This window comes from Pelobates fuscus, chromosome 5, assembly GCF_036172605.1.
Source record: "Pelobates fuscus isolate aPelFus1 chromosome 5, aPelFus1.pri, whole genome shotgun sequence".
Classification (NCBI taxonomy): domain Eukaryota; kingdom Metazoa; phylum Chordata; class Amphibia; order Anura; family Pelobatidae; genus Pelobates; species Pelobates fuscus.
Window position 1 is genome coordinate 200,573,433 of NC_086321.1, and position 14,504 is coordinate 200,587,936.

Consider the following 14,504-nt stretch of genomic DNA (forward strand, 5'->3'; position numbering starts at 1 on the left):
GGGTGAGGATTAAATAAAAAAAATTATTCATTTTGACTTAGGATATCCTGATCCTTTCCATCATTTAATAAATGAAGAAGTTTAGTGGTATATTCTACAGTGGGATTATTGGGTAACAAGCGACACATGCAGTTGTCTCCAAGGAGTCTCATGGCCTCTGTTATGTAGTCTCCACAATCCAATATAACCACTGCACCACCTTTATTGGCCTCCTTGAAGACATCACGTCTATTGCATAATCTATCGATAATTTCTACTCCTTCCATCTGTATAATTCCTGTTATATTTATTTCTCTGGGATTGAGAGCCTGGTGTAAATTATGTTTTGGGTTTATTCCTGTTGGAATAATTGCGGGATCTTTTTGTGTGGCTTGCTCTTTGTTAAGGATATATTTTGGCTTGATTGTTATATCCCTGGGATCCTCCATATTACACATACACTGTCCACCCATACACACACTGCCCACACACACATACACTTCCCCACACATACACATGCACTGCCCACCCATACACAAAGTGCTCCCACACACACATACACTGCCCACCCATACACACACTGCCCCCCCCACACACACATACACTGCCCCATACACACTTCCCCCACATACACATATACTTCCCCCACATACAAGCACTTCCCCCACATATGCACACACAGCCCCCATAAACATACTTCCCTTCCCCACACAAACACACACTGCCCCAGCACACACACTGCCCCCATATCCCAGCAGACCCCAGGTAAGTTGTCAAACTGTTCTTAAACGGTTTGACTACTTACTCTGGGAGGGGGTCCCAGCAGTCCTGGCACCATAACCTATACACAGAGCTGTAGTGGTTATTGTGCGTGGATTATTTATTTAAATAATCTACAAGTGCCCCTCCCGAGATCTAATTATTATTTTTTTCTATTAATGTATTTTCCAATTGTTCAATCTTTTGTTTAATTTCACCATTCTTAATGTCTATCTCATCAGTAGTGAAGTAGGTACTGATTTCTTTCTCCAACGCTTCTGTTTCTTCCTCAAACTTTTTAATCTAATTTTGTTGGAATTCTATTAATAGAACCATTCATTCTTTGGAGCATTGTTCCAAAATTCCATTCCATCTAGACATAAAATCATTAGAGTCTAGGCCAAATGCAGGTATCTTATTGATACGTAGACCTCTTGGTACAATGCCTTATTTCAAATATTGCTCCAAATATACCACCTCCCACCATCTCCCACCAACTTCTTTTATAGCTGTTCTTTCTAATTGAATAACAGTATTATTTGTGGTGAAGGGGAGAGTACAATGTTTAGTCACTGGATTATATATCCAGAAGACATAACCTAATGGCTACCACTTTGGTCTCCATATATGAGCTCAGTGGCCATATTTTTGTTGGGAATTTGTTTTTACGCACACCTGATCTGGTTAACCCCACCTGGGATACCCAGGTGCACAAAAAATGGTGGGGTTTATAAGTCTGAATGGTGTGGAATACATCAAAACTCTTCCTTGAAAAAGTCCTGAGGACGAAAACAGTCGGACGCATACGGAGCCTCTATAACTCTCTCGTCACTCTATTTGGGACATCCTTATCCAGAACTCACTCCTTTATTACCCCTTAGGATTCAGAACCTTGGTGCATTCAGGATTTGACTCAGAACATCTTGGAGTCCCTTTGTGGTAGATCTGTTGACCTATTGATGTGCCTTTCTGGCCACTGTTAGTGTCGGACCACTTGTGAGTGCATTAATCACCTTATCTTTTATCATTGTATCTATGTTTTGTTTTATGTTTTTAAGTGATTAAAAGCTGGAATATCATTTCCTAACTGGAGTACTCCAGTATGTTTTGGGAGAACGATATCCAGTGTATGTATATTATCTCATTGGTGATCCACACACATGTAATTGTAGCACACTACACCATTTCTTTTGACTTTTGTGTTTATCACATTTTTTCGAGTTAACAGGCTTGTTGGTGACAACTAGGAGACTCACTATACTTCTTGTTCATTTTTTGCTGCCATGCTGGTCTTATTTTGGCATAATTATTGACACAGTTCAATAGTATATTGTCTAAGGCTATACAGGACTATACTGCCCAGTACCCTGTCATGGTCTCTGTTACCCAAGAGTCCATTTTGATTTGTGGTGTGTCATTTGTTTTTTTTAATGGGCTCTGAAATCTGACTGCCCTGACCTCTAAACAGCTAAACTGTTTCCAGATTCTTTCTTGACCTAGAACACAGATTGTATTCTATACTTTAATACATTTCTTCTTTTAAATATAGTCTCCTCCTTTACTGTGTTGATTCCCTTTATGTATTTAAATATTTATATCATATCCCCTCTGTCTCGTCTTTCCTCCAAGCTATACATGTTAAGATCCTTTAACCTTTCCTGGTAAGTTTTATCCTGCAATCCATGAACCAGTTTAGTAGCCCTTCTCCGAACTCTCTCTAAGGTATCAATATCTTTCTTAAGATACGGTCTCCAGTACTGTGTACAGTACTCCAAGTGAGGTCTCACCAGTGTTCTGTACAATGGCATGAGCACTTCCCTCTTTCTACTGCTAATACCTCTCCCTATACAACCAAGCATTCTGCTAGCATTTCCTGCTGCTCTATTACATTGTCTGCCTACCTAAGGCATCAGAAATAATCACCCCTAAATCCCTTTCCTCAGATGTTGAGGTTAGGACTATATTACATATTCTGTACTCTGCCCTTGGGTTTTTACGTCCAAGATGCATTACATTTGCATTGTCATTATGACCTGCTCTGGGATATATCAGTTTCTATTGCAGGTGTTTGCTAAAACAATGGGCTTGAATAATCATGTAAATCACTATCATCACTATAAATATTTCTAATAAGGTAAATATTAGAAAACATGACTGGCCCACATAAACATTTCACTTTTCTCATGATCCATTAGCTGACTTTCTCTTCATTCACACTGTCATAGACACATTGGTACACATCTTTATCCAACACTTTCCATCTCACTGGGAGCTGGAATTTGAAGAGGATATGACCTTCTTACATCTCCTCCTTGACTTCTGTACCTAACCATCTACTATCTGCCACCTTCTCTCTTTATTCTTTTCATACATCATATCTAATCTTTCTTTTCACTCCTCTTCTTTAGTAGCAATATGATATAACTTCATTCAGACTATAATTGATCTTTTTTTTTTTTTAAGACCTAAAATTTTAAAATATCCATCTTTACAGGTTTCTATGGCAATTACTTTCATGAACACCTTTACCAAATTACTAATACTATTCTACATATTTAGGTCACCAAGAATGTGTTATAAATAAATATTGTTGTTACATTTGAATTTGAAATTGCATTAAATATTTATTTAGATTCTTCCTTTTTCAGAAATATCAGCATATTTTGGAGCTGGTTCTTCGGTTACCTATCATTTTCAAGACAATTATACCGTATCTAAAAATTCCAGCATACCTGCTTCTTTTGCTTACATAGATACATCTGCTAGAGAAAATATTTCATTTACTTTCCGGACAAACCAGGCACCAAGCGTATTGCTCTTCATAACCTCTTTTAATAAGGATTACATATCTATTACTATTTCAAGAAATGGTAAGTAGTACACTGCAGTTTTAATAATGACTATGATAAACACATTGTTACCTTCATCACTGTTAAAGTGAATGTAACTGCTAGCATAGTCTAATTCTTTATTGAATCCTGGATATGTTTAATTTGTGCGTTTTCCAGAATTTGTATTGCATTAAAGTTACATTGCACAATGTATAATTTTCCTTTAGTAATATTTTTGGGGGGATTTTTGGCAGTCAGCAGAAAACACAAAACAATGATAGCTAAAATGTTATAAAGAATGTTATCATGCTAAGGGGAAATCATGGCAGAGCCATTTATATTAATGTCCAATCAAAATCCACTATTGTCATCATGCTTTTTAAATAACCTCTTCATGATTAGAGTCTCTATAGATAATCACAGTCCTGACAAGTCATCTGTTATAAAGGGGTTAGCTATACAATATGTATTGGTTTTGTGATGCTGTTCATATGCTGATTTTCATTTAATATTCATTATGTTCCTATTTGCTTTTTCAGTTTATTGCAAAATTAGTAACATGTTTAATAATAATACATCTAATAAATCAGTTGTGTTTTCTAGTCAATGTCCAGCTTGCACAGTGACTTGTTGAGTTATCTAATATCTATAATGTTGTATTTTTTTAATTTAACTTTTTGTTGAACGCTCAAGAGACTTATTTTGTTTCATAAATAGGACATATTTGCTCTTTGCATTTATTGGAATGCAACTATTATTTTTGATAAAGCATTTGTTAAAAAATTTAAATAATCATGTTAAAAATGATCATCTACATTCATAGCTTTCCAAATCAGTTTTCTAGTAAAGCTACAGCTCTTTTGTATTAGATGCAGATCTTGGCTTTAGCAAATTACTTCACCTCTTCATACAATATAATCAAAGTCAGCACACTCTTAAAATTGAAGAGCTGTATAGATTAACACATCTGGCCTCTCAAGGCATTTGAAGTGTGAAGTTTGATTAGGAGAAAACTAGAGACATTTGAAATCACACATTTGAAAAGCCAAGCCAAGTTACTATTTTTCCACTCTTTACCATTTTAAGTGTTATACATATGGCAGTTTATTAAATTTGTAAGTCGAACTATTGTACAAAGCTGTAGAACTTTTAGGGAGCTTTAAAAATAATTAAATAAAAATAATAATAATAGTGATGTCGCGAACATAACATTTTCGGTTCGCAAACGGCGAACGCGAACTTCTGCAAATGTTCGCGAACAGGCGAACCGGGCGAACCGCCATAGACTTCAATAGGCAGGCGAATTTTAAAACCCACAGGGACTCTTTCTGGCCACAATAGTGATGGAAAAGTTGTTTCAAGGGGACTAACACCTGGACTGTGGCATGCCGGAGGGGGATCCATGGCAAAACTCCCATGGAAAATTACATAGTTGATGCAGAGTCTGGTTTTAATCCATAAAGGGCATAAATCACCTAACATTCCTAAATTGTTTGGAATAACGTGCTTTAAAGCACGTAAAATAAGGGGGGGACCTACTAAATAACAATAAGGGGGGGACCTACTGTCCTCTCCCCCTGGCCCCCACCCCTGAGCGGTGGGTGGGGGCCTTAAATAAAAATAGGGGGGAGTACCTACTGTCCTCCCCGCTGGCCCCCACCCCTGAGCGGTGGGTGGGGGCCATAAATAAAGATAGGGGGGACCTACTGTCCTCCCCCCTGGCCCCCACCCCTGAGCAGTGGGTGGGGGCCCTAGATAATAATGGTGGGGGGGACCTACCGTCCTCCCCCCTGGCCCCCACCCCTGATTGGTGGGTGGGGGCCCTAAAAAAACAATAAGGGGGGACCTACTGTCCCCCCTGGCCCCCACCCCTGAGCGGTGGGTGGGGGCCCTAAATAAAGAGAAGGGAGGGACCTACTGTCCTCCCCCCAATGGCCCCCAGCCCTGAGCGGTGGGTGGGGGCCCTAAATAAAGATAGGGGGGCGACCTACTGTCCTCCCCCCGGCCCCACCCCTGAGCGGTGGGTGGGGACCCTAAATAAAGATAGGGGGGACCTACTGTCCTCCCCCCGGCCCCCACCCCTGAGCAGTGGGTGGGGGCCCTAGATAATAATGGTGGGGGGGACCTACCATCCTCCCCCCTGGCCCCCACCCCTAAATGAAAATCCCCCCAATCAAGGTGACTAGGGGTCCCAAGCCCCTAGTCACCCCCTCTACCCCACCCAAATCAAACTATCCCCTACCTACCCCCCTCACCCTAAAAATAGTGAGGGGGGAATAAAATAACTAACCTGTAAAAAAAAAATAAACTTACCATTTGAAGTCTTCTTTTTTCTAAAATCTTCATTTTTCAGCCCCAAAAAAGGCCAAATAAAAAGCCATCATACCCGACGAACTCAAAATAAAATAAAAAACCCGAGCGCAAAAAAAAAAAACCCGATGAAAAAGAAAACCCTGAGCGCAAAAAAGTAATCCATCTTCACCCATGGAGGGCTCCGCGCAGACTGAGCTACGCAGGGCGGGGGAAGGCTTATAAAGCCTTGCCCCGCCCTGTAATTAGGCTAAGAACACTCTGATTGGTGGGTTTAAGCCAATCGGAGTGCTATTTGTCATTTTACCACGCTGTGTAAAATGACACAGAGCACTGTGATTGGATGGCTTGAAAATATAATAACAAACATAATAACAACTTTTTACACATTGTTCACTTTTATATGAAGGACTGTTTAAATGGTTTCCTAGTTGGTTATTCTTTTCTTTTATGTTTCCCAATGAATTGGTCTGGGTGCAGTGTCCCTGCCCTTTTAACCCTTCACTGTAAAAACAAGTCCACCTCTAGTGGATGTCAGTAAGAAGAGCTTTCTATAATTGATCTTTTTTTTTTTTTTTGAAGACCTAATATTCTAAAATATCCATCTTTGCAGGTTTCCATGGCAATGACTTTCATGAACACCTTTACCAAATTACTAATACTATTCTACATATTTAGGTCACCTAGAACGTGTTATGAATATATATTGTTGTTAAATTTGAATTTGGATTTGGATTTGGGGTTTGCTGACCTAGTAAAACTTGGTAACATAACATGGAAGTCCTGTAGGAAAGCATTGATTTAATGCATTCCTATAGGGAGGTTTGAATGCATGTGTGACTCTATGATGTGCATCGGAATGGACATCCTCCCCCCTGGCCCCCACCCCTAAATGAAAATCCCCCCAATCAAGGTGACTAGGGGTCCCAAGCCCCTAGTCACCCCCTCTACCCCACCCAAATCAAACTATCCCCTACCTACCCCCCTCACCCTAAAAATAGTGAGGGGGGAATAAAATAACTAACCTGTAAAAAAAAACAAAAACTTACCATTTGAAGTCTTCTTTTTTCTAAAATCTTCATTTTTCAGCCCCAAAAAAGGCCAAATAAAAAGCCATCATACCCGACGAACTCAAAATAAAATAAAAAACCCGAGCGCAAAAAAAAAAACCAGATGAAAAAGAAAACCCTGAGCGCAAAAAAGTAATCCATCTTCACCCATGGAGGGCTCCGCGCAGACTGAGCTACGCAGGGCGGGGGAAGGCTTATAAAGCCTTGCCCCGCCCTGTAATTAGGCTAAGAACACTCTGATTGGTGGGTTTAAGCCAATCGGAGTGCTATTTGTCATTTTACCACGCTGTGTAAAATGACACAGAGCACTGTGATTGGATGGCTTGAAAATATAATAACAAACATAATAACAACTTTTTACACATTGTTCACTTTTATATGAAGGACTGTTTAAATGGTTTCCTAGTTGGTTATTCTTTTCTTTTATGTTTCCCAATGAATTGGTCTGGGTGCAGTGTCCCTGCCCTTTTAACCCTTCACTGTAAAAACAAGTCCACCTCTAGTGGATGTCAGAAAGAAGAGCTTTCTATAATTGATCTTTTTTTTTTTTTTTGAAGACCTAATATTCTAAAATATCCATCTTTGCAGGTTTCCATGGCAATGACTTTCATGAACACCTTTACCAAATTACTAATACTATTCTACATATTTAGGTCACCTAGAACGTGTTATGAATATATATTGTTGTTAAATTTGAATTTGGATTTGGATTTGGGGTTTACTGACCTAGTAAAACTTGGTAACATAACATGGAAGTCCTGTAGGAAAGCATTGATTTAATGCATTCCTATAGGGAGGTTTGAATGCATGTGTGACTCTATGATGTGCATCGGAATGGACATTAGAATGGCTTCCTACATGACATTGTATGAGGCCGAGAATTAAGCAGCACCGAGACAGGGTTAGTACTGGAAAAAGGTAAGTAAAACATTAGTTAGTGCATGGGATAACCTGAAGAAGAGTAAGCATGGGGACATGATAGCTTTGGAATACAGATTTGTATCAATATGTGGTAGTTATGGTGCAATTAAACATTTGCTGCAATTGTCAAAACTTTCAGTTTGACATACTTTCTTTAATTGCTTTGTCAAAAATCAAAGGAATCATCAAAATCAGTCAATGCCATAATGGGAAAGCTACAGTTTTCTCTGAAACTAATGTTATTTCTGTATCTAATGACTACATACCTAAACGCAGTAGCATAATAGGGCATGATGGTCCACCTTGTGTGACTAAGTATTTGCATAACACAATCTCCTCGCACTCTCATACAATATAGTGTGGCTTAGCTGGACTGCAGCAGAGAATCGGTTTCTTTACCTAGTCTGTTAGTGAATTTTTGGCATGTAGAATGATTTGAGGAAGCAGGGATATGATTGGATGTCATATTTTTACACTCTGACAAATTACTCCATATGGCATTCACCACTTGGATTTTAACTGACAGACTGAGCAGAAGGACATAAGTATCCTATGCTGTGTTCCTACTCAACACAGTAACAATATTAGTAAGTAGTGTTGTCGCAAACCCGGAATTTTCGGTTCGCGAACGGCGAACGCGAACTTCCGCAAATGTTCGCGAACCGGCGAACCGCGCGAACCGCCATTGACTTCAATGGGCAGGCGAATTTTAAAAACAACAGGGACTCTTTCTGGCCACAATAGTGATGGGAAAGTTGTTTCAAGGGGACTAACACCTGGACTGTGGCATGCCAGAGGGGGATCCATGGCAAAACTCCCATGGAAAATTGCACAGTTGATGCAGAGTCTGCTTTTAATCCATAAAGGGCAGAAATCACCTAACATTGACACCTGTCCTCAAAGCCCAGCCCTGATACACACTGACGCAGAGCAGAATAGAGACTGTTCCCCCTACATAGGGTCACTTGGCAGATATGGATTGACACCTGTCCTCAAAACCCCTGATACACACTGACACAGAGCAGAATAGGGATTCCCCCTACATAGGGTCACTTGGCAGATATGGATTGACACCTGTCCTCAAAACCCCTGATACACACTGACACAGAGCAGAATAGAGACTGTTCACCGTCCACAGAGACCATGATACACACTGACACAGAGCAGAATAGGGACTGTTCCCCCTACATAGGGTCACTTGGCAGATATGGATTGACACCTGTCCTCAAAACCCCTGATACACACTGACACAGAGCAGAATAGAGACTGTTCCCTGTCCACAGAGACCATGATACACACTGACACAGCAGAATAGGGACTGTTCCCCCTACATAGGGTCACTTGGCAGATATGGATTGACACCTGTCCTCAAAACCCCTGATACACACTGACACAGAGCAGAATAGAGACTGTTCCCTGTCCACAGAGACCATGATACACACTGACACAGAGCAGAATAGAGACTGTTCACCGTCCACAGAGACCATGATACACACTGACACAGAGCAGAATAGAGACTGTTCACCGTCCACAGAGACCATGATACACACTGACACAGAGCAGAATAGAGACTGTTCACCGTCCACAGAGACCATGATACACACTGACACAGAGCAGAATAGGGACTGTTCCCCCTACATAGGGTCACTTGGCAGATATGGATTGACACCTGTCCTCAAAACCCCTGATACACACTGACACAGAGCAGAATAGAGACTGTTCCCTGTCCACAGAGACCATGATACACACTGACACAGAGCAGAATAGAGACTGTTCACCGTCCACAGAGACCATGATACAAACTGACACAGAGCAGAATAGGGACTGTACCCCCTACATAGGGTCACTTGGCAGATATGGATTGACACCTGTCCTCAAAACCCCTGATACACACTGACACAGAGCAGAATAGAGACTGTTCCCTGTCCACAGAGACCATGATACACACTGACACAGAGCAGAATAGGGACTGTTCCCCCTACATAGGGTCACTTGGCAGATATGGATTGACACCTGTCCTCAAAACCCCTGATACACACTGACACAGAGCAGAATAGAGACTGTTCCCTGTCCACAGAGACCATGATACACACTGACACAGAGCAGAATAGAGACTGTTCACCGTCCACAGAGACCATGATACACACTGACACAGAGCAGAATAGAGACTGTTCACCGTCCACAGAGACCATGATACACACTGACACAGAGCAGAATAGAGACTGTTCACCGTCCACAGAGACCATGATACACACTGACACAGAGCAGAATAGGTACTGTTCCCCCTACATAGGGTCACTTGGCAGATATGGATTGACACCTGTCCTCAAAACCCCTGATACACACTAACACAGAGCAGAATAGAGACTGTTCCCTGTCCACAGAGACCATGATACACACTGACACAGAGCAGAATAGAGACTGTTCACCGTCCACAGAGACCATGATACAAACTGACACAGAGCAGAATAGGGACTGTACCCCCTACATAGGGTCACTTGGCAGATATGGATACACACCTGTCCTCAAAACCCCTGATACACACTGACACAGAGCAGAATAGAGACTGTTCCCTGTCCACAGAGACCATGATACACACTGACACAGAGCAGAATAGGGACTGTTCCCCCTACATAGGGTCACTTGGCAGATATGGATTGACACCTGTCCTCAAAACCCCTGATACACACTGACACAGAGCAGAATAGGGACTGTTCCCCCTACATAGGGTCACTTGGCAGATATGGATTGACACCTGTCCTCAAAACCCCTGATACACACTGACACAGAGCAGAATAGAGACTGTTCCCTGTCCACAGAGACCATGATACACACTGACACAGAGCAGAATAGAGACTGTTCCCTGTCCACAGAGACCATGATACACACTGACACAGAGTGTCCGCGTGAAATAGGGCCGTGAGTAATGACGTCACGGGTAGCCGGCCCATAGTATCGCATAGGGTGGAAGAGCTGATAGGACATCTGAAACGTATTGGGATGGAGATGCTTAATTGTTCTCCAAAATGCTTGACACCACCCCATAGTGAATCTCTGCACACTTTAATACCATCAGAGGAGGAAGAATGTGGCAGACCACTGGGATTATTCGAAAAATTTCACATTTATGATTTTCCAGACCCTGGGGTTGACATTAGTCCAGATTTACATCTTGTGACCCATGAGGATGTTCCAGGCACTACTTGTGAAATAAAGACAGATAATAAAGTGAATGATCCTTCTCCTTGGGACTTGCACCCTGTCGAAGGTGTAGTAGGCAATGGCAAGAGCATGCTGTGGGTAGTCAGTGCAAACACTCTCTTCCCGGTGAATAATGAGGAGACTAACTATGATGACGTTATTTGCGTTGAAAGTAATTATGCCAGAGATCTTTTGAAACCATATGGAATGAACAAATTGGTTAAAAGGAAGGCAAGAGACCACCTGCATATAGACAAGAATACGCATAAGAGAAAGAAGAGAACAGGTGAAAAAGAGAAGCTGCAGACTGCCTATCTGCAAATAGTTGAGTTATGTCCTGAAGATGTCCGTGTTACCACAGTGCAGACTCTGTTTGATACACTACTGAGGAGAGTCAGAGAAACCCCAGATCTTCACGTATTGGATGAGTCGGTGCGTGGAGTTGCAGAGAACGTAGAACAAGAAATATTTAAACTTTTCCTGTGTACTGACAGCAGATATAAGAATAAATACCGGATCCTCCTTTTCAATTTGAAGGACCCTAAAAATCAGATCCTATTCCGTCGTGTGGTCCTTGGTGAAATCACCCAACAGTGTTTGGTTCTAATGAGTGCAACGTAAATTGGCAATGTGCACTGGAACAGTTCTGCAGAGCACACGCTGAAGGAAGGACTGACAGAGCCGCTTGAAGACAAGTAACTGCTATTCAATCTATAACAGTGAAAAACAAATTTTGGTTTTAAAAGCACGCTATAGAGACACCAGATATGATTGGCAATGTGCACTGGAACAGTTCTGCAGAGCACACACTGTAGGCCTGAGACACCCGCTTGAAGACAAGTAACTGCTATTCAATCTATAACAGTGAAAAACAAATTTTGGTTTTAAAAGCACGCTATAGAGACACCAGATATGATTGGCAATGTGCACTGGAATAGTTCTGCAGAGCACACACTGTAGGCCTGAGACACCCGCTTGAAGACAAGTAACTGCTATTCAATCTATAACAGTGAAAAACAAATTTTGGTTTTAAAAGCACGCTATAGAGACACCAAATATGATTGGCAACTGTCAAAGCACGCTGGAACAGGTCTACAGAGCACACGCTGAAGTAGGCCTGACACCCAGACGCTTGCAGACAACTAACTGATTTTCTATTACAGTGAAAAAAAATTATTTCTTTAAAATCTAAAGCTTAAGCTATTGTTAAAACAGATATGAGTGGTGGCACTGGGCAAGTGGGCACAGTATCCAATGTGAACCTCACACAGAAGCTGGCAGGCAGGCAACTGCTCTTCTATTACAGTGAAAAAAAATATTTATTTTAAATGTAAAGCTTAACCAATTGTTAAAACAGATATGAGTGGTGGCACTGGGCAAGTAGGCACAGTATCCAATGTGAACCTCACACAGAAGCTGGCAGGCAGGCAACTGCTCTTCTATTACAGTGGAAACAAAATTTTGGTTGTAAAAGCACGCTATAGAGACACAAGATATGAGTGGCAACTGTCAAAGCACGCTGGCACAGGTCTGCAGAGCACACGCTGAAGTAGGCCTGACACCCAGACGCTTGCAGACAACTAACTGCTCTTCTATTACAGTGAAACAAAAATATTTATTTTAAATGTAAAGCTTAACCAATTGTTAAAACAGATATGAGTGGTGGCACTGGGCAAGTAGGCACAGTATCCAATGTGAACCTCACACAGAAGCTGGCAGGCAGGCAACTGCTCTTCTATTACAGTGGAAACAAAATTTTGGTTGTAAAAGCACGCTATAGAGACACAAGATATGAGTGCCAACTGTCAAAGCACGCTGGCACAGGTCTGCAGAGCACACGCTGAAGTAGGCCTGACACCCAGACGCTTGCAGACAACTAACTGCTCTTCTATTACAGTGAAAAAAAAATATTTATTTTAAATGTAAAGGTTAACCTTAACCTCTACCAAGGAGCTTGTCCATGCTCTAGTAATTTCCCGCATGGATTACTGTAACCCTCTCCTGATTGGTCTCCCCAAAAGCCGTACTGCCCCGCTACAGTCTGTAATGAATGCTGCAGCTAGACTGATTTTCCTATCCTGTCGGTCCTCTCACACCTCGCCCCTCTGCCAGTCCTTACATTGGCTCCCTGTATCCTATAGGAGTCAATTCAAAGTGCTAACCCATACATTTAAAGCACTGAACAATTCCAGCCCCTCTTATATCTCTTCACTGATCCAGAGGTATGCCCCTCCTCGTACCCTCCGCTCTGCCCGCGACCACCTCCTGACCGCTGCTCGCACCCGTACGGCCAACTCACGCTTGCAGGACTTCTCACGGGCGGCTCCTCTCCTATGGAATAACTTGCCTACTGCCATCAGACTCTCCCCTAGTCTTCAATCATTTAAGAAGGGCCAGTGAAAAAAAAATATTTATTTTAAATGTAAATTGCAGCATATGCTGACGATCTAAAATTATTGATCACTAATTTCTCTACCTCCTTACCATCAGTTCTTACATTGCTTGAGGACTGCACAGTGGTTTTGCACTATAAATTAATTTATACAAAACAAATGCTTTACCACTTGACCTGAATAAACAGGCTTTATTTCACTTACAATGCTTGCAGACAACAATGCTTGCAGACAACTAACTGATCTTCTATTACAGTGAAAAAAAATGATTTCTTTAAAATCTAAAGCTTAAGCTATTGTTAAAACAGATATGAGTGGTTGCACTGACTGTGCAAATGGGCAAGGCATCCAACCTGACACAGAAGCTGGCAGGCAGGCAACTGCTCTTCTATTACAGTGAAAAAAAATTATTTATTTGAAATCTAAAGCTTAACCAATTGTTAAAACAGATATGAGTGGTGGCACTGGGCTAGTGGGCACAGTATCCAATGTGAACCTCGCACAGAAGCTGGCAGGCAGGCAACTGCTCTTCTATTACAGTGAAAAAAATTATTTATTTAAAATCTAAAGCTTAACCAATTGTTAAAACAGATATGAGTGGTGGCACTGACTGTGCAAATGGGCAAGGCATCCAACCTGACACAGAAGCTGGCAGGCAGGCAACTGCTCTTCTATTACAGTGAAAAAAAATGATTTCTTTAAAATCTAAAGCTTAAGCTATTGTTAAAACAGATATGAGTGGTTGCACTGACTGTGCAAATGGGCAAGGCATCCAACCTGACACAGAAGCTGGCAGGCAGGCAACTGCTCTTCTATTACAGTGAAAAAAAATTATTTATTTGAAATCTAAAGCTTAACCAATTGTTAAAACAGATATGAGTGGTGGCACTGGGCTAGTGGGCACAGTATCCAATGTGAACCTCACACAGAAGCTGGCAGGCAGGCAACTGCTCTTCTATTACAGTGAAAACAAATTATTTATTTAAAATCTAAAGCTTAACCAATTGTTAAAACAGATATGAGTAGTGGCACTGACTGTG

At 41.5% G+C, this 14,504-nt stretch overlaps 1 protein-coding gene across 1 annotated transcript in view; it reads left to right on the plus strand.

The window, feature by feature from the left end:
* The window catches only part of CNTNAP4 (contactin associated protein family member 4), a 440,483-nt gene that overhangs the window by 391,951 nt on the left and 34,028 nt on the right, over positions 1-14,504 (plus strand). The window contains exon 19 of the mRNA XM_063454951.1: positions 3,387-3,608. Coding sequence (XP_063311021.1) covers positions 3,387-3,608 — 222 coding nt within the window. The remainder of the gene's footprint in view (positions 1-3,386; positions 3,609-14,504) is intronic.